We start from the raw sequence: 27,551 nt of genomic DNA, 5'->3' as shown, positions 1-27,551 counted from the left end.
GAACGAGCTGGAACTCTTTGTAATGGCTCTCCACTCTGGCTAATAGAGGTGGAGCTGAGTGAGGAATACCCTTTATTACAATAATATACCCTAATAGGGTATATGAATTGGGGCTGTCAAAAGGAAATAACCCCTTTTAAAGCCATCTACCTACTATCTATGCTGTTAACAGCGGCAAGGATGGGCACCTATATGGGCATATGACTGTCAGAGGGAAGTCCTCTGCTTTACTTCCTCATCTATAAGCCAGAGCGGAGAGCTGCTTACAAAACGCAGTCCATGTATTACATGATTGGTCATTCAGTTAAATGACCGCATGTTTTCTTGCAAAAGTCGTTGCTCAGGCAGAGCGCACTTTTACAAGTACTGTTCTGTTTTTATATATAGCAGCTTACTTTCCCGGGGGGCTGAAATTAATTGAAGTGTCTCCATAATGCAAAAGATAGGTCACTGTGCAATCAATCTGATGTCTGGGTGCTATCTGAGCGTAGTTTTTGCACTATGTGTATTTCCTTTGATCATGATATTTACTACTCTTTTTTTTTTTTTTGCATATGAAAATCATTACGGTGAAGACCCTCGCTGTGCATTTTTTTTATATCTAAAGAATTAAGGGCGTATCAGTGGGCACTTCCTTTTGAAATGAATAGTGTTCCTAAATGTCCCTGTTTATAAATTTGCCTGAGAATTCTTAAGCATAGAGTCATGCTTTAGTTGGCCTCAGCTAGTGAGTGCTTGATGATTTTCTGGCTATTCTAAGAAAAAAAAGTCTGAACTATATTTACATTGAAGGAGCCAGGGTAATTTTGGGATGACAGAACTGAGATACATAGTTGGAGGTACAGATATTTAACTTGGTTCTTTTATTTGTTGACAATAATTGTTTTACGTTTTAAGAACCAAGCAAAAAAAAGAAAGACGGATAAACCTAGTCTAATTTTTCCATGCTCCGTGGAAAAAGTAGATGTAGAGTTCATCAAGAAAGTGACTATGAAAGGACAAAACCTCACTCTCTTCTTTGCCTGTTACTTTCTCAACTTGCTACATTAGCAAATATATCATTAAAGTTTATGAATGTCCAAGAGCCGACCAGATTTGTGACATTTTATTTCAGCAGAGTAGGCAACTCGCCATTTAATAACATTGCAGAGCTTTCTGTTACCAGGAAAAATTGCATTTCATTACTTTTTCCATTTAATTTATCATACTAAGTGTGTTTGACTGAAATGGAAACTGTATTCTTTAAAACATTATATTATTATAAAAAAAGTACTTATTTTGTAACTCGCAAATTCTATATTGGATTTTTAAAGATATTCACAGGACCACAAAAACACCTAGATTGTATCTATTATTGAGGACAGGGGCGTAACTAGGAAAGACTGTCCCCATAGCAAACTTTTGACTGTGCCTCCCTCCCCTCACATGGGTGCCACACACAGCCCCCCTTGTAGATGGTGCCATACAGCCCCCTTGTAGATAGTGCCATACAGCCCCCTTATAGATAGTGCCATACAGCCCCCTCGTAGATAGTGCCCCCCACCTCTCCCTTGTAGATAGTGCCCCCACCTCCCCCTTGTAGACAGTGACCCCAAACAAATAAAAAAAAAAATTGTACTCACCTAGGCCCCATTCCCGCGGCAAGCGGAGATGCTCCACAACGCCGATTGGATCCTTGCGTAGGCAGGTGTGATCCAGTGACGTCATCATGCCGGCCTGATAGGCTGCATGCCGAACGGCCTGTAGTCTAATAAATGGCAGAGCAAGGAGATACCTCCCTGCTCTGCCATAGTGTTCAACAGTATCTGCGTCCTATTGAATGTGGCATTGCTACTGCTGTAGCAGCCATAGCGGCTGCTATCGGCACCAGGGCATTTGTGATCTTTTCATTATTTTTTTTAGTAATGTTGCAGATAAAGATTATTGTGGCATGGAGATCTCCACCTTGTAACACCATGTAGTTTTTAGATACATCATTATGTGCTGATTAACTTTTTAATATATTTTTATAGCACTGAGCTCTGTTTTTCTGATACATAGCTCCAAATCCCCTGATAAAATTCTGACTGCCTGTAGGTACCACTAGCAGTAGCTTAAAGAGGCTCTGTCACCAGATTTTGCAACCCCTATCTGCTATTGCAGCAGATAGGCGCTGCAATGTAGATTACAGTAACGTTTTTATTTTTAAAAAACGAGCATTTTTGGCCAAGTTATGACCATTTTTGTAGTTATGCAAATGAGGCTTGCAAAAGTCCAAGTGGGTGTGTTTAAAAGTAAAAGTCCAAGTGGGCGTGTATTATGTGCGTACATCGGGGCGTTTTTAATACTTTCACTAGCTGGGCGCTCTGAAGAGAAGTAACATCCTCTTCTCTTCAGAACGCCCAGCTTGTGACAGTGCAGATCTGTGACGTCACTCACAGGTCCTGCATCGTGACGGCCACATCGGCACCAGAGGCTACAGTTGATTCTGCAGCAGCATCAGCGTTTGCAGGTAAGTCGATCTTACCTGCAAACGCTGATGCTGCTGCAGAATCAACTGTAGCCTCTGCTGCCGATGTGGCCGTCACGATGCAGGACCTGTCAGTGACGTCACAGATCTGCACTGTCAGAAGCTGGGCGTTCTGAAGAGAAGAGGATGATACTTCTCTTCACAGCGCCCAGCTAGTAAAAGTATTAAAAACACCCCGATGTACGCACCTAATACACGCCCACTTGGACTTTTACTTTTAAACACACCCACTTGGACTTTTGCAAGCCTCATTTGCATAATTACAAAAATGGTCATAACTTGGCCAAAAATGCTCGTTTTTTAAAAATAAAAACGTTACTGTAATCTACATTGCAGCGCCTATCTGCTGCAATAGCAGATAGGGGTTGCAAAATCTGGTGACAGAGCCTCTTTAAGATGTTACACTATACTGTTTTATTATTGAATTTAGTGTATAAACAGTATGCAGTAAATTCCTGAGCTCCCCCCTAGTGGCGGCTGCAGTCAGACAGAATTTTGTAATTTCACTCCATGGCTATTCAGGGGATCTGAAGCTCTGTATCTGAAAAATGCATCCGTGATCAGTATAAAGTTATATTAAGAAAGTAATCAACAGCGACAATTTGATCTCTTTAAAAATATCTTTTTAAAAAACCTCACATTGGGGGTCAAGAGTGGACATTCCCAAGGAATTTAATTCTTATTAAACTTGACAATTATCCCCAAGTGCTAGCACACAGTGGCACCACACAAAATTACTGACACAGAAGCATGCATTTTTTTCCCCACCAACAATATGTTTACAACGCCACTTAGCAATAAACTGAATTTTTTTGTGTGTTAGGATAATGGACATGGTCCCACTCCATGTGGCTCCGTTAATATTTTTTACCACTTTTTTTGTTTAGCTGTGCATTATTTCTTATACACAGATGGCTTGTAAAATATGCCACAAACTGCACTAGGAAAACACACTGGTGTATTGGCATTTTTTGACTCAATTGTGTACACTGCGAAACCTCTGAACACAGTTTGTCCAGTAAAAAGTGACCTGGGCATTGATCATTGTCTAAGGGGGATGTCCTGGTCACAGGATGTTCCGCTGCTGGAAACCCAGCAATCTGCTTTATTTTGTGGGGGAACTGCAGCACCACCACAGGAGAAAGGAGATGTCCATGTAATGCACAGACACGCAGGGTCTTCCAGAACGAGAGACACTCTTTGTTGCCACTCTGTTCTGTGGCTAATATGTTGATGTCCTAAATGCGGGACTTCCATCTAAAAATTCCCAAATTGGATTTTTGAAAATGGGCAATGACCTGTTACCCAAGTGCCCACTCTTTGGTGGTCTGGTGCTATATTATCCAATACCTGATTACGTGGAGCAGTGTCCATTGTTTGCTTACACACATTTTTTCCCAAGTCCCTAGTGTCTATAAGTCACCCATTTCTGCTACCAGTGGTGGATTAAGTAGTCCATAGGCCCTGGGCTGTTCCCTATACTTAACCCTCCCTTCCCCACCACTGCTGTGTCATACCGTGTGTATAGTCAACTCCATCTTTTGTGTTTGCATTCACAGCTGGATGTTAGTATTCCCCTTCTCAAAGGACTATGTCCCTACAGAGTCTAACAGTGTCTGATCGTCGCTGACGGTATCCGACTGCATAGGGACACATCCTTTTGACAAGGTGAATGGTAACACCCAGTTGTAAATTAAGCCTGGGCTACACAGAGATTTTTTTTGGAACATAAGTATTTTCTATAACAGACATGTCAGGAGAGGTGACAGGTCCTCTATAAATCCAGTGACTCACAGGTAATATCTTCTCTGAATGTAGATATTCTCTTTCCCTTTATTCTCCATCCATGATGGCTTCTCCTGACGACTACAAAGTTTGCTGCTGAGACATATTTTGTGTCTCGCTTCTGCCGCCATCCCTAGCCTCTATAACAACACAAGTAAATTCAGACTCCAGACCAGATGTCCTAATTACAGACTGCAGTCCAGATGCCCTAAATACAAACCCCAGACCTCCGAAACTAATACAAATACCAGACCAGAACTCCTGAATATAGACCCCCTAAAACTAATACCAACCCCAGGCCAGACCCCCTAAACTAATTCAGATGCCAGAGCAGAACCTCTAATAGACCCTAGACCTGACCACATACATTTACATTTCTAGGCCATAGCCCAAGGCACTAAGGCATGGAACCTATCAAGTGAAGTGAAAATTGCGCCACCGCCTCCAGGGAGGGACAGGCACACTGCAGCCAGGCCAAAAAAGTGGTACTAGTGACTGGTCTGGAGCAACCTGGGGCCGCAATTAAGTGCAACCTGGTCTCGGGTGGCGGTGATGACAAGAAAAAGCTTCTGTTGCCTGTCTCTGTCTGCAGCAAGGCAAGTTCAACCAGCAACCTGAACCACAGACTGCTCAGTCTTAGCAGAGGACCATAAGAGAGGAGAGGCGGCTATGCATGCAGAAGTCAGGTGGGGATCGGCGCTGCTGCTTGATTGGAAGAAAACATTACCTTGTGACGCCCTGAGGTGCTGCTAACTTTGAGTGCGGCCTGACTTAACGACCACAGGGTGCTTCTAAGTATAGCGTAGATTTCAGCTCTTCTACTACCCTCTTCTTGTACAGAAACCTCTAAAGGGGTTTTCCAATACTTTTTTTTTATTATTTTAAATCACTGCAACGCTTCTCAATTTATCCATTAATGCCCCCTGAATATCGTCGTCTAACTTTTTATTTTTTCATTTACCATTATGCTCTTTTGTTTACCTCTGTGTGTTCGTTGTCTCGCTTTTCCGGTCATACAGCTCCCGGCATGCACCGCTTGTGTCCCAGCATGCAATGCACCAGGAGCAGGGACTCATCACGCCTACTACACCCAGCTATAAACATTTTCTAATCTCCGTTGCCATTTTACTGCTCTCATTAGATCAGTGAGAGCTAAAGATAAACGTGCAAAATATCAGTGTTGTACCAAACAAAACACTATCTTGCATAATGGTAAAAAAAAAATACTTCATTTGACCCCAAATGTATATTTCCCTAGAGCCAAAGTCCCAGAGCAGAGCGCTAGTATAGGCTCTGCTCCGGGACTCTGTGGAATCCCCTGACATCACTTTCCATATATGGACAGTGATGTCAGGGGCTTCCCCAGAGACGGAGTCTCGGGCAGAGCGCTAGTATAGGCTCTGCTCCGGAACTCTGGGAAAGCGTCATACATCACTGTCCTTATATAGACAGTGATGTCAGGGGCAACCCCAGCGCCAGAGTCCTTGTCAGAACGCTACTAGCACTCTGACTGGGACCTCAGCTCTGCTCCTGACGTCACTTCTTATGGTAGTTTCCGGTCCGCTGCTAGGGGAGAGAAAATGACGCACAGGCGCTGTGGTAGCGCAGGAGTGGGCATTCGTTGTAAACACTGCTAGTGTAGAAACCATACATGCTCAGAGACTAGCAGTGTTTACCACGCATGCCCACTCCTGCACTATCACAGCGCCTGCTCGTCATTTTGTCTCCCCAAGCAGCGTTCCGAAAACTATCAGAAGCAAGAGAGTATCTGGTCCACCATTTCCCTCAGTGTACAGTGACCTCAGGAATGACGTACCCGCACATCGAGCTAGCCGGAGTTTGTAACTCAAAGATCATGGCAGGGTAGCGCCGGCAATAAGGATTTTGCTACTGGAGACGCATCAAGTGACTGGCGCTGGAATCGGGTGTTAGAAGATTAAATCAAAACGTAAGTATATTACAAATGAGATTATTTTTATATGTGCAGTGAAATAGAAATTAGTTAATTGGTTCCGGAAAACCCCATTAAAAACAATTAGTCCAGAACACCACATTAAAATGACAGAGACCTAATAAAGGTATTGTTTGAAAAACAATAGCAATACACACAGAATATTTAGCTTCTAAATATAACCAAAGCCATTATTACATAAGCCCATCACATTCTTGAAATCTGCACGAGTTAATAGTTTTTTGTGTTGTTCGTTATTTCAGTATGAGGATAGAACACTTTTTCATTGTAACTTGAGTTTCTGTGACTCTGTCTGCAACATCTCAGTACAAGCTGTACCCAAAGGATACAGCCGAATTGTCACTGCTGCTAATTATATAATGTAAGTGAAACCCATTCTTTTTGGTGGGCAGACAAGAACATCCTAAAATATAAGGTATGGCTACTAAAATATTTATGGAGTTCATCGATTTTTTATTTATTTTTTCCTTTTGTAGAATTTTTAGAGGATTCTTAATGAACCAGGATTGCAAACCAAGATTAAGATTGTCAGGCAGCTTCTTAAGACGCCATTGAGGTTGAGTTGACGAATTTAAGGATAAAAAACTAAATTATAAATAGGAACCATAGGGATTGATGGGGAAGCGAAGCATTGGGCAATAACATGAATGATTGTTCACCCAACAGATATCATGCTCAGCTTCAAGGACTGTAAGTGATGGGGCGCATTCTGAAATCTCTGACTTAGGCACCTAATAATAATAATAATAATCTTTATTTATATAGCGCCAACATATTACGCAGCACTTTACAATTTAGAGGGGACATGAAACAAACAATATCAGACATTACATAGTGACAAAGTTCATTTACAATTCAAACCTGGGGAGTGAGGACCCTGCTCGCAAGAGCTTACAATCTATGAGGACATAAGGGAGACACAAAGTGTAATAGTGTTTGTTCTGTACAATGGTCCGGCCATTTTTATACACATGCGGTGGTAACATAAAGCTGCATGAGCCGGTCACCAGCCAGCATCCGTGTATGACGGACATGAAGAGAAGGAGTGTGAGGGAATCTTATTCTGATGACTAATCTAAAAGGAGGGCCATGGAAAGGAGTCAGATTAGGGAATGTTATAGGCCTGTCTAAATAGATGTGTTTTCGGGGCACGTTTAAAACTATGGATATTGGGAATTAATCGGATTGTCTGGGGTAGCGCATTCCAGAGGACGGGTGCAGCACGAGAGAAATCTTGGAGACGGGAGTGGGAGGTTCGGATTATGGAGGATTTTAATCTAAGGTCGTTGGCAGAACGTAGAGCCCGAGTAGGGTGGTAGACAGAGATGATGGAGGAGATGTAAGGAGGTGCAGCACTGTGGAAAGCTTTGTGGGTGAGAGTAATAAGTTTGAATTTTATTCGGAAGGGGATGGGCAACCAGTGCAGTGACTGGCACAGATTAGAGGCGTTGGTGTAGCGGTTGGTCATAAAGATGAGCCTGGCTGCTGCATTGAGGATAGATTGGAGAGGGGAGAGTTTAGTGAGGGGAAGACCGACTAGCAATGAGTTACAGTAGTCAAGACGAGAGTGAATCAGAGCAACAATGAGAGTTTTGGCGGTTTCCTCCGTAAGAAAAGAGCGGATTCTGGAAATTGTTTTGAGGTGAAAATGACAGGAGCGTGAAAGTGATTGTATGTGAGGAATAAAGGAAAGATCTGAGTCAAAAATAACCCAGAGACAGCGGGCGTGCTGCTTAGGAGTGATGGTAGTGCCACACACAGAGATGGAGACATCAGGTATAGGGAGGTTAGTAGATGGTGGGAACACAAGGAGCTCAGTTTTAGAAAGATTCAGTTTCAGATAGAGAGAGGACATGATGTTAGAGACAGCGGACAGACAATCACTGGTGTTCTGTATTAGAGCAGGGGTGATGTCACGGGAAGAGGTATATAATTGGGTGTCATCAGCGTAGAGATGGTACTGGAAGCCAAATCTGCTGATGGTTTGTCCAATAGGAGCTGTGTAGAGAGAAAAGAGCAGCGGACCTAGGACTGATCCCTGAGGAACCCCGATAGCAAGGGGAAGAGGAGAAGAAGTGGAACCAGCAAATGACACACTGAACGAGCGGTCAGAGAGTTAGGAGGAAAACCAAGAGAGAGCCGCGTCCTTGAGGCCAATAGAGTGGAGCATGTTAAGTAGGAGTTTGTGGTCTACAGTGTCAAAGGCTGCAGAGAGATCCAAAAGAATAAGGAGAGAGGATTTACCGTCCGATTTAGCCACCAAGAGATCATTTGAGACTTTAGTAAGGGCAGTTTCTGTGGAGTGTAGAGTGCGGAAACCAGATTGTAAGGGGTCAAGAATGGAGTTAACAGAGAGATAGCGGATAAGGCGAGAGTAGACCAAGCGTTCCAGGAGTTTGGAGACGAAGGGAAGATTAGAGACTGGTCGGTAGTTAGCAGCGCTGGATGGGTCAAGAGTTGGTTTTTTCAGTAATGTGTTTATAATGGCATGTTTAAAAGCGGAGGGAAAGATACCAGAGGAAAGAGAGAGGTTAAATATTTTAGTCAGGTGACTAGTGACAGCTGGGGAGAGGGACTGGAGGAGGTGTGAGGGGACAGGATCACTAGGGCAGGTAGTAGGACGAGAAGAAGAGAGGAGCCTCGAGACTTCTTCTTCAGTTATTGGGTCAAATGCTGAGAGTGAAGAAGAGGGAGTGCGGGAGGGAAGGGGATCGATGTTACTAGGGGACTGGGAGATAATATCATGCCGGATGTTGTCAATTTTAACTTTAAAATAAGTGGCCATGTCTTCAGCACTGAGATCTGTGATTGGCGTCTGCACTTTAGGACTAAGGAGGGAGTGAAAAGTATCAAAGAGGCGTTTTGGATTATTAGATAGTGTGGAGATGAGAGAAGTGAAATAGACTTGTTTGGCTCGGTGAAGGGCAGAGTTGTAAGTTTTGAGCATAAATTTGTAATGGAGGACATTTGCATCCAAAAGTGTGTCCCATCCTTGAAAATTGTAGTCCCTTTTGCCCTCATGCCACATTTTGATCTGCATGATTTAACTTCCCGGTACGTGTTAAAGGGGTTAATTGATTGCCTTTCCTCAGGATAGGCTATTAACATCTGATCAGTGGGGGTCTGACTCTCGGCACCCCTGCTGATCAGCTGTTTTGAATTGGCTGCGGCGCTCATAAGAGCGCTGCTTCCCCTTCATTCCTTATCTGCTCTCCCTGTGAATCGCCGACACACTTGTAGTGGTGGGTCACAGTATTACATCCTTCTACCATTCACACACAGCATTTTGAGGCATTTTTCATAGCATTTTTTTAACATCGTATTTGCGTCTTTTTTTTTTTTTTTATTGCGCCCAGTTGTTACATTAAAGTCTATAGCAAAATATAAACAGCACTACACATACCTGCGTTTTGGTTTGTGGCGTTTTTGAGGCAATTTTCTGCTCAGTGGCGTTTTTTCAAATGCTGCATGCTCTGGGTATGATGTTTTCCACATAGGCTTCTCTATAGGACTTCAAAAACGGCACAAGAAAATTGAAATTAAGCTAAAATCTAAATGCCCCTAAATGAAAAATGGCACCAAAAACGCCATAAAGAAACATGTTCCTTTTTAATAACGTTTGAATAACTTTTTTAGACGTGATTTTTTTATGCCGTTTAAATGACCATGTCTATGCGTAGAAGTAGGTCCCAAACTGAAAGAAGACTTGACCGGGCTAGGGTTGTTTAATTCAGGACTTTATCAGATATAAACCTTGAAATAGCATTAGGATGGTGTTTTATGTTAATTCACTACCAAAGCTGATCTCCAGGAATGTAGATTTCTTTTGGAATTCTGCGGCTTCTCCTGGATTAGCAGATAACATAAAGGCCATGCTCTGTCTTTTGTTTTATGTAACATGCTTCAATTAAATCTGTATTCATAGTTTTCTGTACAGTGACATTGTTTTCTATTTATACTACTGTGGAATAGCCGCTATGTCAGGAGTGACAACATTATACTACTTGAAGGGCTACAATAATACTTAGAGTCATTGCACTTTCACAAAACTTTTGATGCGTCATAGACACATATCAGAAGTTTTTGACCGGTGGTAGTCCGCGTGCTGAGATCCCCACCATCGCTGAAACGTAGGCGCACAAGCTTCGCACCTTCGACTGTGATCGGTGCTCCTTGTTTGGCTGAACACCGGCTCAAAGATGTTCTATGGGAGCCCGTCTTCAGCCTAATACAGAGAGCCGATGACAGCCAAATTAGTGCAGGGTGCTAAGATGAGCGCTTGAGCATCTTAATTTCAGCAATGGTGGGGGTCTCAGCACCCGGAACTCCACCGATCAAAACTTCTGAAATGTCTGTAACATATTAAAAGTTTTGTGAAAGTGCAGATACTATTTAAATTGAATTTGCAACTATGTGCATTAAATTCTATCGTATGGCTTTCTCAGGCCTTAACCTGGAGCTAAACACAACATGTCTAAGTATTTTTATGCTATGTCTACTAGTGAATTTGTTTTTTTTTTCTAAAACAAAATAGGAGACACAAAGTTTAGAAAAAAAACCATGACCAAGTTTATGGTTAATATATGAGTAGTGAGAAACACTACTATTTGACTTAATAAGGAAACAGTGTAGGTTCTTGCTTACATTTAGCCCAGTGCAGCATATGCATAACCTCTGTCAGCACGCAGAATGGTAAACATGAGCAGGTTTCCGTCTTTTTTCTTCTTCTTCTTATACTATAGCACAGAGAAAGCTTTCCAGAGACTGTCTGTTACTGGTAATGTGCCGTGTGATGCCACTTCTCTGAGGGATTCCATTGCAAGCCTCTTGAAATATGCAAAGACAAATCAATAAGCACTTTCAGATTGTGCTTGTCAAGCAGCAGAAGACCATTCTCAGTTACACAGTATATGTAAACAGTCCTGGCTGTTAGATGGCAAGCAAACCTTCAACTTGGAATTGAGATCTATTTTATTACTCAGATTGCACTTGTACCGATGAAATGTTTAAACTAACCATTCAGAGTAAAATAAATTAATTTTCCTACTCTAACTGCATTGGGAAATTGACATCTTATACATTAGATATATGGAGTGTCTTTCAAATGTTAAAATGCATTTCTCCCTAAAAGAAAACGAATTTCCTGCTCATATCAGGCTTTGAGTGGTTTTCCTTAAGAAAAATGAGTCACAACTGGCATTACTGATGCCACCCATGAATATATAAAATATTGGCTATTAACTTGAGCAATAAATATCAAGGAGTAGCCTGGTTAATAAAAAACTATCCTAATAAGGAATTGGAAATGAAGATTTTTCTGCACTGAATGACCCACCGTGCCCATGAATTACCTACACCACCCATTGATTTAAATGAGAACTGTGTAATGCTTCATTTCCCCTATGGTGACGCTGCAGGGAATTTGAACACTTGCTGCCAGGTTCCCTCACAGATTAGAGATCGCTGGGAGTCCTGGCAGCTGCACTCTCTGTGATCAGCTTATCAGGGGATCCTTCAAGCAAAAGTAGTTCATCCAAATTGGACAACCCTGAACTTCTAATGCGCTGTCCATTCACACTGTTTCTCAATTTTACTGTTCCTGGCTGTTTTTTATGGAGTCTGTTTGAGCAGAAGCAAATCTCTTAGGCTGGGTTCACACGAGCATGTTACGTCCGTAAAGGACGGAACGTATTTCGGCCGCAAGTCCCGGACCGAACACACTGCAGGGAGCTGGGCTCCTAGCATCATAGTTATGTACAATGCTAGGAGTCCCTACCTCGCTGCGGGACAACTGTCCCGTACTGTAATTATGTTTTCAGTACGGGACAGTAGTTCCACGGAGAGGCAGGGACTCCTAGCATCGTACATAACTATGATGCTAGGAGCTCGGCTCCCTGCAGTGTGTTCGGTCTGGGACTTGCAGCCGAAATACGTTTCCGTTCTGTCCGAACATGCTCGTGTAAATCCAGCCTTATTATGCAGCCATTGTGTGACCCCATCCCCCTTTCTCTCATGTAGTTATTTTCCCTTCTTTCTTTTGCTCCATACCACTTTCCATTTATACATCCTCTGTCCATATTAATTTTGACAAGATTTATCTTTTCCTTAGGGTTTTCAGATAGTTCTGTTATGTAAGTTATTGGTCTTGGATTCTGCGGCAGACACCTTTCGTTCGACCACTCATATAGATATTCCTCCTTAACTGTGCACATTAATATTTCTTAAATGACCTGTTTCAGATGCCTTATCAATCCTTCCTCATAGGAACTTCTTGCTCCCTTGAAATAATGTCAGATTTTTGGCTACAAAAATATCGTTAACATTGTTATTCTAATAAACTTTGTTGAGTTTATTGAAAATGTATTCAACCTATCAGCCGCTTCTCCAATGTATGATTGCATAGCAAACAATGAAAATATATTGGATGTCTAATTCCTATAAATTATCCATACTGATCTCTGTGTGGGTTACATTTGCACAATTGCTTCAATTCCAGAAATGAAATTACGTAATGCATTAAATAAGAGAAATTAGATTTTCCCTTTGCGGAGAAGATCCTGGAGGTAAATGAGATTACTATAGTGTTTACGCATATTTATACTGTCATGTCATTAATCTATTTTTCTTTCTACATAAATTGTCCATCTGGTTTCTAATTGGGATTAAAGTCCTAAACGAATGTGACACAGATTACAGTATCTTGAGTTTTATAAAAGTAATTGAGTTTGTAGCAAAACATTGTCTGTTAGGTTGACGGGGATTTCAGCAGTGTTTCATTTTGCTTTTGTTCAATGTAGAGTGCATGGTGAGATCCGTTTAATGCCATTTTCTGAGTGAAGTTATGGAAATATCTTGTTGCTTAATAATGCAGTCTTGTTCGCAGACATAAATTTACTATGGATCTCCCAGAACGTACAAACAACTATTTCCTTATACACAAGACCCTTCCTGTTATCCATCATTACAAATAGGAGTTTACTCAAAATAACAAGGTCTCTCCTTGGGAGCTAATATGGTACATTGATTGTAAAGAACATGCAACCTGTATTTGATCACAGATTTAGTTTAGGTCATCTGTTCTCAACTTTTTCCGATTGTGAAACACCAGCAGAACAGTGAATACTCAGCCCTAATTCTCTACTCCTACATACCTATCATGCTGAAGAGCTTGGAAAAGAAATATAGATCTCCCATCTCTCTATAAATCTGTTGTGTTCCTGTCTCATCTCCTTCTGGGCTGAGCAAGGACACTGTACAGAGGCTAGTTTTCTGACATGGTTGCATTTCCTATTTTCTCTAATTTGTTAATTCAGTTTAATGATGACCTGTCACATCTCCGTTAGATTGCCGACACTTCACAGATTCTTGCGGTTATTAGAGATATTAGTGCCGTTCGGTTTGGTGCCCTATATGCAAATGGGGCCTTTGACTGTTGAATAGGCGGTTACCACTTGGCAAGCGAGCAGTGTTAGCCACCCACTTGACAGTCAAAGGCCTCATTTGCATATTGGACACTAACTAATGACACCAATATCTCCGGAACGGTGGGGGCTAGAAGAACACAAACGAAAAACACGCTAGAATCTTTGAGACATCGGCAATCTGAGATGTCAGCTGTAGTTTTTTGTGCAGGTAAAAGGTTCTCTTTAAAATGTTATTCTCAATTTAGACATGTATCTCATATTCACATGATAGCACAAGATTAGAGAAAGCCGCGTGTATCCCTCTTCAGTTAGTACCCGCCTGCATTTGGCAGCAAGGCGAAACAGAGGTCAGGTGACCCCTGTTCTCGTTATAGGTGTGGGTCCCACAGCTGGAACCCTGATCAATCAGACATTTATGGCATATCCTGTGGATATGCCATAAATGTCTAGGTTAGGAATACCCCACAGAAAATGAAGAAGGTTCTTTTGTCTGGTATTATCTGTGACTTCACTGTTTGTCCCATGACGTTACGTTTGCAAATAGTAAATATCTCGTTCTTTAAGTTTTTCGGTTTTTTTCAATATTTTGAGCACCTGGCCTGTTCTGCCTTGAGTATTTTTATTGTTGCCCTTCAGCATTAAACAGTAAAACTTTTTTTTCTATTGTTATACCGATATACTGGATTAGAAAATATTTCCATATTTTACATTTGTGCTATATTTTTAACAATATATAGTAAAATACGGTAATTGTAAAATATGGTGTATATATGGTAGTATCATATTTAATTTTTTTGAAACCTTTTATTATTTCATTTTTTAAAAATTGTATTTAATTCCACAAAGGGATATTAATTACCGATCTTTGATTTTACATTATAATATACTGTCCTCCCTGCATGTTCTGATAGACTAGTTTTCCCACCGGTCAGTGACTTACTGCATCTTTGACCGCGCTGTCTATATGTGTATTGGGTACAATAGCGGTTTTCACTACTTGTTAGTCTTTGCACCACAGTGGACCACCCAGCCATTAGTGCCTGGACATTGCATAAGTGGAAAGAAAGCACTGAAGATAGAGAGAAGATGGGTGTGCAAAAAAAATTACACAATTATATGGCATAAGTCCAATGCTACGCAAACACATAAGTTAGCTCAACTTAAAGATGTTTATTTCAGTAGGGATATGGGGATAAGACATTGCCAGACTCTTCTGGCACTGCTGATCTCCCATGAAAACAGCATCAGACATGTTGGAATCCAACATTCTTGATTCTTCCGTCAGGCTGCCTCCTCATTATTAGATAATTTACTAAAATTGGCGCGTTCCGCTAACATTTATCTAATGTGTATGACCATCTCAAAGGTGGGGCGACGCATTTATATTTTTCTTACTTAACCATAGCACTCAAACACAGTAAAATTTTTCCTCTGATCCATCATCAGATGCTGCTAATTCATAGGGTGTTGGGCAATTTAAGCATGGGAAAACTTGTTGCCTGTCTTCTTACGCGTTACAGACCAGAACACCCAAAAGGACAAAAAAAAAACTAGAGCCCTTTTTTTTTAGCTTAGATGTGGGACCTCAGAGCATTGAGAGAGAGGCCATTTCTGGTTGTAACTGTATATGGTCCAAGCAGGCCTTATTGTACACAAAATGCCTACTTGGCCAACAAGTTGACACCCCAACGCTATGTGTTAAGGGAAACATTTGTTCCTACAGTATCTCTACTAGAAAGGTTCTTATAGACCTATTCTTGTAACTTACAAGAAGTAAAGACTTTAGTTCTATCAATTGCCTGGCCCAGTTATCCAAGTTGAAGGTTTTCTGGAGCTCCTTTTTCCATCTCCTATTGAATGTTGGGGGCTTGAGATATCTTGCCTGTATAGGTTAGGACAGAGGGAGAACTAAAATAAAGGGCACGAGTCAAGTGCATGAGCCATATTTTGTACAGGAGGCATCCTAAAATGTAAGAGGAATGTAAGGGAGGAGCGCTAATATTCCATCTCATATTCGAGGTCTAGCCAAGAGGTTTGGGAGTAATGAGGAGTAACTCATAAACATTGTTTAATGGATTACTGTGCAGACAATCCAGGACACAAGTGGGCATTGAAACTTTAGGACAATAAGGAAGGCACTTGCCACAGCAGGTTTTGGCTGCAGTAAGATCTAAGCCTTGGATGTTTCATTTTTAACCCCTCAGTGACCACCAATACGTCTTTTCACGGCCGCCACTAAGGGGCCTTAGGCTAGGCTGCCGCCTTTTCACGGCAGCCCGGTCTAAGTCCTGCACGGGTGTCCCGTGCAGGCTGGAGCTGGGGCTCAGCTGTCTGATGAGAGCCGGGCTCCTGCTCTAACGGCCACGATCGAAGTTTACTTTGATCGTGGCCGTTTAACCCGTTAAATGCCGTCGTCATTTAACTTGTTTACAGAGGGATGTAGCTCTCGGTCATCCATCGGCGGCCCGCAAATGCAATTGCGGGCCTCCGTGTCATGGCAGCCAAGTGCCTGATAAAAGCCCCCAGGTCTGCCAGAGGCACGTCCTAATAGATTGACTCTCAGATTTACACTGACAGGCAATAATGCTCTGGTATACGAAGTATACCAAAGCATTATAGCAGCGATCTAAAAATCACACAGTGAAGTCCCCTAGTGGGACTAAAAAAATAAGTAATGTGAAATAAAAAGTAATTAATAAAAATTACAGAGAAAAAAGTGGTTTTATTTAGTAAAAGTGTATAAGATAAATAAAGGTACACATATATGGTATTGCTGCGACCGTAATGACCCAAATAATAAAGTTAATATGTAATTTAAACCACAAGATGAACACCGTAAAAAAACGCAAAAAACAATGGCGAAATTGCAATTTTTTTCCATTGCCCCCCAAAAAAAGTAATAATAAAAATTCATCAATAAGTCCCATGTACCCCAAAACAGTACCAATCAAAACTACGTCTTGTTCCTCAAAAAACAAGCCCTCATATCATTACATTGACGGAAAGATAAAAAAAATTACGGCTCTTGGAAAGCGACGATGCAAAATCAAATTTTAGTTCAAAAGTATTTTTATTTTGCAAAAGTGGTAAAACAAAAAAAAAGTCTACATATGTGGTATCGTCGTAATCGTATCGACCCATAGAATAAAGGTAAAGTGTTATTTACGCCGCACAGTGAATTTAAAATACATAGAACAATGGCGGAATTTCAGGGTTTTTTCTATTCCCCCCCCCCCCCCAAAAAAAAATCAATAAAAGTTAATCAAAAAACTATATGTACCCCAAAATGGTGCCATTAAAAAGTACAACTAATCCCACAAAAAAAAACAAGTCCTCATACAGCTTTGTCGACGGAAAAATAAAAAAGTTATAGCTCCTTGAATGCGACTATAGAAAAACGGGGAAAAAAAATTGCTTGGTCATTCGGGCCTAAAATAGGCTGGTCATTAAGGGGTTAAAGGGGTATTGTGGTCACAGCAAATCAATGTTATTCTTTGTATAATGAAAAGCTATGCAATTTTCCAATATACTTTCTATATCAATTTCTCATGATTTTCAAGATATCTTCTTGCAGTCAACTAGAACCCTCATTCTTTACTTCCAGTGGCTAAAAAAAAATCTGTTGTGGTCACGTGAGGATACACATGTGCTTGACTTGTTAGGGGAAACACATGCTATAAATGTACAGTCCTGCACCTGTGTGTCCATCACATGAACGGGACAGATTTTTAGCCAATGGAAGTAAACAGTGATGTTTACTATTGAATGTCCGAAATTAGAGAACTTGACAGCAGTGAGGAATTAATACAGAAACTGTATTAGAAAATTGTATGACTTAAAGGGGTTTTACAGGCATGGGATAGGTCATCAGTATATGATTGATGGGGGTCCGACACCCACACACCGCACCGATCAGCTATCCTGGCTGCCTCCGGGCACCGTATGACGGAAGCAGATGGCTCCAGTCACGGTTTAGTGGCCATGTTGCAGTTCTGCAGCACGGCCGCTATGCAGTGTACAGAGTCATCTGCTTCCGACACTGAACACTTCATAACATCTGATGCCCGGAGGCAGCCGGAACAGCTGATCGCTGCCGGGGTACTGTAGTCGGACGCCCATCAATCATATACTGATGACCTATCCTGTGGATAGATCAGCAGTATGAAAAACCGATTTGTTCCCATACAACCCATTTAGTTCTACAAAGAATAACATTTATTTGCTGAATCCGGGATACCCCTTTAAGTGTATGAAAAAGCAGAAAAGGGAGGAAACCTCCAGCTCACCAGTCTGATGCGTCTCCAGGACTCTCCGCTCGGATCCCCGCTACGGCTGGCGGTGCATAATAGGAAAAAGAGAAAATGATCCAAATGTTTCTTTGCCATGATTAAGAGCACGGTACGTGCTTGAAACGCGTAGGCCAGGGCAACCGCCCACTACCTATATACATCTTGGGACTGCGTCTCCCTTCGATTTTAATCTCAACACCCCAATAAAAGTGGGAATACTTCTTCCTTTTTAAACCAAAGCACGACTCAGCGCTGGATCATTTTTCTCTTTTTCCTGTATGAAAAAGCATTTTATTTAATCTAAATAAGATTCCGTGTGTATTATAGACCGGAGATCATTTTATAATACTTCTAGTTTATGAACTAAAATCGACCAGTATTCCTTGCTGGTTCAGTGTTGTTTTTTTTTCGTTGGTATATGGAGAAGTGTCAGTGCGCCGTTTTATGCAGCTTTTCTGTCAATCACATAATAAGCAAGTGACCCTAGTTAGCATTTTATTGGCTTGAATGCTGCACATGAACCAGGATGTAACCCTTTTGCTGGGATTCCTGAAAGCATATTTTTGCATTGGCAGCAGAAAAGGTTTCGGAGATCTGACATACCCTGTACAAAAGGAAACACTTACTATTTTTTGAGCGTTGCCGTGACTGGCTGCTATAGTCATGTGACATCTGGACTTTTTGTAGGGGTCATTTACAGCAACTTGTCATTCTGTAGAGTGCCGCTGACAAAAGATCAGCAGAGTAAGTGTTGCAGGGACAATTGATTTTGGTCCCTGCATTCTACTTATCTTGATTTCAGTTGCTTTCTTATTATTTATTTAGTTAATTCTGGCAAGGATGAATTCAGAATATTTATTTTAAGTTCGAAAAATGCAGATATGGTGTTGGTCTTTGTAAAAAAACAAAAAACTTACATAGGACTCTAGGAGAGTGATGAAGGCAAGTGAGCTGAAAGGAAATACATAGTTGTTACGTATTCATCAGAGCATTGAAATAACTTGTTTAATGTTTTAATACATCTGTAATAAATAATAAAATGCATTGTTTAAAGAGCACACCAATAATACATCTTCATAAGGGTGCACACATGTAAAATATACAGTGTGCGTGCCTGAATTGTTGGAAAGGGAACAAAGAGGGAATCAGGAAATATTCCTTGTGTTCATAAAAAAAATCCTCTATTTTGTGATGAACTTTATTTTATTTTTGTTTTAGTCCCTCTCCAAAATCGTAAAGAAAGGCATGAATGTGTTACGCTTGCCTTAGAAAGTGAACAAAAAGATTGGCTTTCCTTAAAAGGGTAAATTATGATCATTTGGGGCAGAACAAAAAAAATAAACATTTTAAATTGTGTTTTGGAACTACTCTCAGTCAAAAAAAAACAAAAAAAACTGAATGTGAATTGGGATTTTCCTTTGTTTTAGATTTTCCTGGTGATACTTGAACTTGTTCTGCAAGATATTAACAACATTCCTCCTATTATTTGTGTTATGTTCAAGTAATGATCAAATCGTGCCAAGCGATTGAAAGATTTTGTATTCCCTAGAGGTGGTGTAACTGTAAAATATGAACGTCTGGTGAGACGCATATTATCCAGTTAAAGCAAATCTGGCAGGTCTTCCATGGTCGACTATTGGAGTGCAGCGTATCATAGAAGGAAGATACTGAACTCCGAGATATAACATTTTATATGATTGGATTCAATATTTTTCTGCAAAAAGCTATTTTATTGCTCCCAGAAAGCCTGAGTTTATATACAGGAAGATCACTCAATACTGTGGGTGGGCGGAGGGGGGGGGGGGAGCAGGACTCACAGGCTTTCTCTATGAATCCTGGCACCATTTAAACAACTTTTTACAAGAAAAAATCAAATTATAGAAAATATATCCCTGAGCTTAATATCCTCCTCACTATCCAATGCTGCGCTTAGGCCCCATGCACACGACCGTGCCCGCAATCACGGCCCGCGATTGCGGGCACGGCCGGCCGCTGACTGACAGCCGCATTTTCGGGCCATGCTCCCATACAAAGTATGGGAGCACGGCCCGCAAAATGCGAAAGAACGGACATGTTCCATAATTCCCGGAACATTTCCACGGCACTGACACCCTTCCGTAGTGCTACGGAAAGGTGTCAGTGTTCAATGAAAGTGAATGGCTCCGTTTTTTGCTGTCGTGTGCATGGGGCCTTAGGGTAGCATTGGAGACCTGGCAGAATAGTGCTCTGTGTTAACTCACATATTTGTATTGTAAACCATTCTTGAAGTGTTTTCTTATTTTTATCCTTTTTTTTTTTATATGATTATATACTTTGTAATTTTAATATGGATATAATTTTTTTTTTATATTTTTAGGTTAGCTCGTGGGTAACTTGGCTAATCCTTTCTGCAGGGTCCATGGAGGAGAAACGTGAAGTCTTCTCCCATTTGGTGCATATTGCAAAGTGTTGTTGGAATATGAGCAATTACAATGCTGTGATGGAATTTCTGGCAGGACTCAGGTACGACTTAATTGAAGAGAAGTGAAAGCAGCTCTTCTAAACATCAACTGGCGAGGCGGCAGATTGGGTTTTAAATAGCGTTACAATTACAAACTTTTGCGGACTGTTTGGAAATAAACTGAAGAGGTCGTAATGTTTACATGCTTAAAGCCGTCATGTTTAATCTGTTAAAATATTAAGTATAGTTAAAGTAAATTCTTATGCCAGTGAAGTAGCTGAAAGAATGGAAAACATTGAAGGTGGCGTTTAGAGTTTGCTGGTCTAAACAGCACACTTCTGCACGACATATCATTTCTCTAAGCCTTAAATATTAACATGAAACATACTCCACAAAGTGTTAAGACATCTTAGTATCTGAAACCTGAATTGTTCTTTGCAGTCAACTAAACACATGACTTTTACAGCAGTAGAAAACATACTGTAGCAAGAAATGTGGCAGGGTAGGTGGTACGCTACTTGTTGGCTAAAGTCACATTTTTAAATTTGTTTCGTCTTAGGTCACGGAAAGTGTTGAAAATGTGGCAATTTATGGATCAAAGTGACATAGAAACGATGAGAAGCTTGAAAGATGCGATGGCTCAGCACGAATTTTCCTCAGAGTATAGAAAAGTTGTGAATAGAGCCGTAAATATTCCGGGCTGCAAGGTTGTTCCTTTCTGTGGAGTCTTTTTAAAAGAACTGTGTGAAGTTCTTGATGGAACCTCAAGTCTAATAAAACTGTGTCCTCGCTACAATTCTCAAAATGAAACACTGGAGGTAACTGCGGCAGTCATATATACTGATAATTTGTATTTACTTTTTTTTCCCCTTACTCTATTGCAAACCTATTTGTGATCCTTGACATGGAGTTGGATCATTGAGTAATTTGCTAAATAGAGAATTTTACAATATACAAAGTGGGTATAAAGCTTGATTTCTTCTCCGCTCTGGTATCTCTGAGTAGTGGTGGCTTTATCCACAGGACTGTTGATCAAATTGATTAGTGATAGATGTTAAATCAAACTGATTCGATGTGCCATATTGAAGGAGATTCTTCAATGAATACAATAATATAGATTGCAGAGAAAGTTCAAATGAATGGGTGACCATGTAATATAGTCGCAACTGCTCTTACTTTGCTTATATTGTGGGGTCTAATGGGGACAGCAAGGGACAACTCCTTTAGAACAAATGGGACTTTGGTATTCCTTTGAATTTATGACGGAGATAAACTGTAACATAGAAAATACTTTTTAGTTGTTGGTGTTTTGTAGATATAAAAATAATGTAAATGGAATTACTTAAGGACATCGGATGTACTAAGGTATTGCACATAAATAATTCTTAAAGGTGTTTTCCAGTCTGTGGCGTTTTTCAGCTATCCACTGAATAGATAGACAAAGATCAGCAACACTGGACAAAAGAAATGGAGCACAACCAAATAAGTGAAATAGTGATCCTGTTTAATTCCAAATGCAACGTTTCAGCTCCGTGTGAGTAGTTCTCAAGAAGACTCACACTGAGCTCAAAACGTAGCATTTGCAATTAAAAAGGATCGCTATTTCACATATTTTGTTGTGCTGCCTCATTCTCCATTTCTTTATTCACTGAATAGGTGAAATATGCTAGTTCAGTGAGGGTCCGACCACCGGGACCCCCACCGATCCCCCATCCTCCCTAGCCACAAGACGGTGGCTAGGATGAGTTTGAATGGAGCAGAGGCTGGGCATGCACGGTGCCGCTCCATTCAAAGTCTATAAGGCTGATGGAAACAGCTGAGCACATGCACTGCTGCCACTGTATTCAAACTTCTCTTAGCCGCTGTCTTGTGGCTGGCAGGGAAACAGGGACCCGGTGTCCCCTGTTCTGGCGGTGGGGGTCCGAGCGGTCAGACTTCCACTGATCTAGCATTTTTCAGTGGTTGCTTGTGGCCTTTCAGAAATGAGTAGAGCTAGACACAGCACTTCGCTTTAGCTAATGGAAGGGGCAGTCTAAATGAGGGATCCCCCTGTATTAGCTTAGATTGTCCTATTAGGGTAGTTGCCGAGAGTTTTCTAAACCCCCTTGTATGCAGTGTTAATGTACATAAAATCAATCTTTCTTTAGTCAGAACAAGGAATAATATAACATAAAATCATTCATATATTTTGTAGTTTGTGTCTGACTACAATGGACAAGACAACTTTATCCAGCGAATAGGGAAAGATGGTTTGAACAATACCGAAAAAGAATCGACAGTCAACAATATCATGCAGACCATTCGTAGCTGCAACCGCAGCCTGGAATCTGAGGAAGGTGAAGACAACGGTAGTGAAAACAGCACTGTTAGAAAAAACTCAGTCATGGATAAAAACAGATTTCAGTGAGTATAATAACTTTATTTTTATTCCTACTCATTTAAAATCATAGATGTATTGTTGATCTCTATTATTAATGTTTGGCAACCCATAGCAGACCCTTTAAAACGATCCAGATACTTTGATAGAGGAACTTCAAGAATTCTGCCTTACATTTCTAGAGCTTTGAACAATGCAAAAAATTGTTGCGCTAATACAATGCACATGGGCCTTTGCTATGGCACGTTTGGGGAGCTATTTCTGATGTGTTTTATTATTTCTTACGTTTTTTACTTTGTATCCTGCAATTTAAAGTAATGCTCTACGCGAATAAGAACACTTAGCTTTAGGCGGGATTTTTTTTCTTCTTGAAACGTACCTACGGTTTTTCTGCAATCTTAGGCTTGTCTATTTTGCTTATTAGGAAGTGAAACGACTCAGCCTTGCTTTTTGCTAAAAAATAAATAGCTATCTGCCAGATCACTGGACCCTGTAGAGTTAGCCACAGGAATCAAGGTTGATGTATAAAAACTCTTAAGGCCCTTTTACACGGACCGATGATTTGGCGAACGAGCGATCGTATGAACGAACGCACATTCCCAATTATTGAACCGTGTAGACACTGTAGGGATCAGACGAAGAACAAGTCAACTGATCGCATCTTTTATGTTGTGATAGTAATGGTAGTTTTTCGGCAGCACATCTCCCTGTATAAATAGAGGATGTGCTGCCGGCAATATGCAAATATATGGGAACGAAAGCTCGTATTAACGATTGTTCATCCACATACCCCTGATCATTGCTCCATGTAAATAAGCGCCAATCAACATGCTGTTATTGTCAATCGGCGCTCGTTATTGGGCAGAATTTTTTTCTAATTAAAAACAGCTTTGGTTATAATAATTTTCACTTATTTCACAAATAAAGCAACTGCAGCAAACGCATCTAGGGAGAAGAGACCCCTGCTGATCTTAGCTTTGTGAATTCTTGGAAAGAAAGACACACTGCTGAACGGCTAACATTGCATATTTCACTGTTTGGGTGAATTTTTTTCTTCAAGAGGACCAGTCCGCTTTCCCGAAATGTCTGTTTTTAAAAAATACTTACAGTGCTGTGGAAGAGTATTTACCCCCTTCCCATTTTCTTTAATTTTTGCATATTTGTCACACTGGCATGATTACTGCCAGACTTGTTGAATCTAAACATCACTTAAAGAGGCTCTGTCACCAGATTTTGCAACCCCTATCTGCTATTGCAGCAGATAGGCGCTGCAATGTAGATTACAGTAACGTTTTTATTTTTAAAAAACTAGCATTTTTGGCCAAGTTATGACCATTTTTGTATTTATGCAAATGAGGCTTGCAAAAGTCCAAGTGGGCGTGTTTAAAGTAAAAGTCCAAGTGGGCGTGTATTATGTGCGTACATCGGGGCGTTTTTACTACTTTTACTAGCTGGGCGTTCTGACGAGAAGTATCATCCACTTCTCTTCAGAACGCCCAGCTTCTGGCAGTGCAGACACAGCCGTGTTCTCGAGAGATCATGCTGTGTCGTCACTCACAGGTCCTGCATCGTGTCGGCACCAGAGGCTACAGTTGATTCTGCAGCAGCATCAGCGTTTGCAGGTAAGTAGCTACATCGTCTTACCTGCAAACGCCGATGCTGCTGCAGAATCAACTGTAGCCTCTGGTGCCGATGTGGCCGACACGATGCAGGACCTGTGAGTGACGACACAGCGTGATCTCTCGAGAACACGGCTGTGTCTGCACTGCCAGAAGCTGGGCGTTCTGAAGAGAAGTGGATGATACTTCTCGTCAGAACGCCCAACTAGTAAAAGTAGTAAAAACGCCCTGATGTACGCACATAATACACGCCCACTTGGACTTTTACTTTAAACACGCCCACTTGGACTTTTGCAAGCCTCATTTGCATAAATACAAAAATGGTCATAACTTGGCCAAAAATGCTCGTTTTTTAAAAATAAAAACGTTACTGTAATCTACATTGCAGCGCCTATCTGCTGCAATAGCAGATAGGGTTTGCAAAATCTGGTGACAGAGCCTCTTTAAATAGAACCTCTCTGGCAATGTCAAACAGGCTAGAAGGTATCAAAAAGCAGCACACAATGCCACTTTATCAAGAGATTCAAATACAGATGGCAAACAGTCTATGAAATCTACCAGTCTGGAAAGGGTTACAAAGCCATTGTTAAGGCTCTGGGACTCTAGGGAGATCACAAAAGAACCCAGACAAACATCAAAATAGCTGCATGCCTCACTTGCCTCAGTTATGGTCAATGTACACGATTCCACCATAAGAAAGACACTGGGCAAAAATGGCATCCATTGGAGAGTTGCAAGGAGCAAACCACTGCTGAACAAAAAGAACACAAAGGCCTGTCTCACATTTGCCAAAAAAACATCTAGATAACACCCAAGACTTTTTGGATACAATTCTGTGAACTAATGAGTCAAACGTGAAAATTTTTGAAAGACATGGATTTCGTTAAATGTGACGTAAAGCTAAAATCACCAATTTACCATAAGAACATCATACCAACAGTCAAACATGGTGGTTGTAGTGTGATGTTCTGGGGCTACTTTGCTTCTGCAGGACCTGGACAACTTGTCATAGCTATGAATTCTGCACTTTATCAGAAAATCCTGAAGGAGAATGTCCGCCTAAAGCTCAAGCGCAGTTGCTTTACACAGCAGGATAATGACTCGAAATCCACAAGCAAGTCCACTTCTGAAAAAACAAAACAAATTAAGTTTCTGGAGTGCAAAGTCAAAGTCCTGACTTATCCCATTGAGATGCTGTGGCATTACCGTAAACAGTCAGTTCATGCTCGAAAACCCTCCAATATAGTAGATGTAAAACCATTCTGCAAAGAGTGGGACATATTTCCTCCACAGCAATGTAAAATACTCATCACAAGTTATCACAAACGTGTTATGGAATCACTGGTTGCGCAATTCCCAAATGGCTGCTGGAGACTGTCGGGAGTAAGCGTGCCAATAAAACCGCAACCCCAAAGCCGTGACAACTCTAATCGACAGAATCTAAGGCTACTCTGAGGTATACGCCAGAGCCCGCCGCAAGGCGGGATGGTTTTTTGCTGAACAGAACCCAGGTTGTTCTAACAGAGTTCAGTGTTGGATAAGGGGTGCAATGCAGGCTATACCTAAACAGGTAACCAGACAGCCAGAGGGTAAACAGAAAGTGCAAAAAGAGCTAGTGGAAATCAGGTACAGCAGAGGTCAGAGCCAGCCGGGAGCAGATATTCAAAATCAGTAAACAAGAGCTTAACGAGAGACAAGTCGAGGTCAGTTTCCAAGAAGTCCAGAAGTCTAGGGCAAAGGGTAAGTGAGAGCTTGATCACAACACCTAAAAAAAAAGGAGAAAATTTACACGCAAAGAAAGGCGGAGGAGGCCAGGTATAAATACCCCACCCTACTTCCTAACACATTTGATTGTATTTGCTACTGCCAAGGGTGGCACAACCAGTTATTAGGTTTAAGCTACATGCACACGTTGCGGATTTTGCTGTGGGATATACACCTCAAAACCGCAAGAAATTTGCAGGTAAAAACCGCATGCAATCGTGCGGTTTTCAGTGCGGCTTTTACATTTCGATGCGTAAATCGGTGCGTTTTCATGCTGCGGGTTTTGGTGCGTTTTTCCTTACATCTAGACAGATGCGTTTCCGCTTGTGAATTGTAAGATAAATTGACATGCTGCGGAATGTAAAATACGCACCACAGGTCAATTTGCATGCAGAAAAAACCACAGTGTGTACATGAGATTTCCTGAAATCTCCTTTACTTTGCTGATACTGTATGACGCTGCGGATTTACTGCACGCAAATACGTGCAGCAAAACCCCACGTAGTACACATCGTGTGCATTGAGCCTTAGGGGGAGAATAACTTTTTCATCCGGGTGACATATCTATTAAATAAATATGTATCCACATTAAATGGAATTATCACTTTAAACCTGCATTTTGTGTTTACTCGTGTTGTTTAGTTGGATGATCAAATACATTTAAATGTGACAAATTGGCAAAAATAGAAGAAATCTGGTGAGGGACAAATACTTTTGCACAGCACTGTATGTCTTCTTTATGGTGAGCTTATGCATGCAAAGTCCAGAAGCCAGCATAGTTTGTCTTCAAAATATGCAGAATTCATTTCAGTTACTAGATGATAATGTTTTCGAGAATGAGTGCAAGTACTGAACTACCATCTCTCAATGCTCAATATGGAGAAAATAGCTCGCCTTGGCCAATTCATTTTGTATTTCATGCTAATGGTTAATGACGTTTTTAAGGACCGCGAAAGACCTTTGTTACTGAGAATATTGGGAAGTGATTTATTTTCATTTGTGAAATAATCCTGTAGTTTCCTGTACAAGTCTGCTTATTTCATTTACCTGCAGTGGTAAATCTCATTTTAGTGGAATAATTTGTTTTGCTGAGTAAGTTACTTAATATTATTAAAAACGTCTGGATGAGGTGTTATGAAATGGTGCCAATACCAATGTCGTGGTCCAAGTTTTTGCCTTCCTTTGATGTTTAAATGCATTTTTGTTTGTTTTGTGTATGTGCATATATTGTTTATATGGTATATTATAGCGTTATCTTTTGTGAATTTATATACAATATAACTTTTAAAGGCACTCTCTTAGGCAACAAAACCACTACATTTTTAGTTGTTTTTTTTGTAGGGGTTGAAACTCCAGTATTGATTGATATATA

At 40.9% G+C, this 27,551-nt stretch overlaps 1 protein-coding gene across 5 annotated transcripts in view; it reads left to right on the top strand.

The window, feature by feature from the left end:
• The window catches only part of PLCE1 (phospholipase C epsilon 1), a 218,087-nt gene that overhangs the window by 130,990 nt on the left and 59,546 nt on the right, over nucleotides 1-27,551 (top strand). For all 5 annotated transcript variants that reach the window (XM_075841415.1, XM_075841418.1, XM_075841419.1 and 2 more), the window contains exons 5-7: nucleotides 20,336-20,481; nucleotides 20,979-21,237; nucleotides 22,614-22,822. In XM_075841415.1, the coding sequence (XP_075697530.1) occupies nucleotides 20,336-20,481; nucleotides 20,979-21,237; nucleotides 22,614-22,822 (614 nt within the window). The remainder of the gene's footprint in view (nucleotides 1-20,335; nucleotides 20,482-20,978; nucleotides 21,238-22,613; nucleotides 22,823-27,551) is intronic.

The sequence above is a fragment of the Rhinoderma darwinii genome, chromosome 11, assembly GCF_050947455.1.
Source record: "Rhinoderma darwinii isolate aRhiDar2 chromosome 11, aRhiDar2.hap1, whole genome shotgun sequence".
In the NCBI taxonomy this organism is placed as follows: Eukaryota; Metazoa; Chordata; class Amphibia; order Anura; family Rhinodermatidae; genus Rhinoderma; species Rhinoderma darwinii.
Note: the sequence above shows the minus strand (reverse complement) of the source record. Positions and strands in the feature narration are given on the sequence as shown.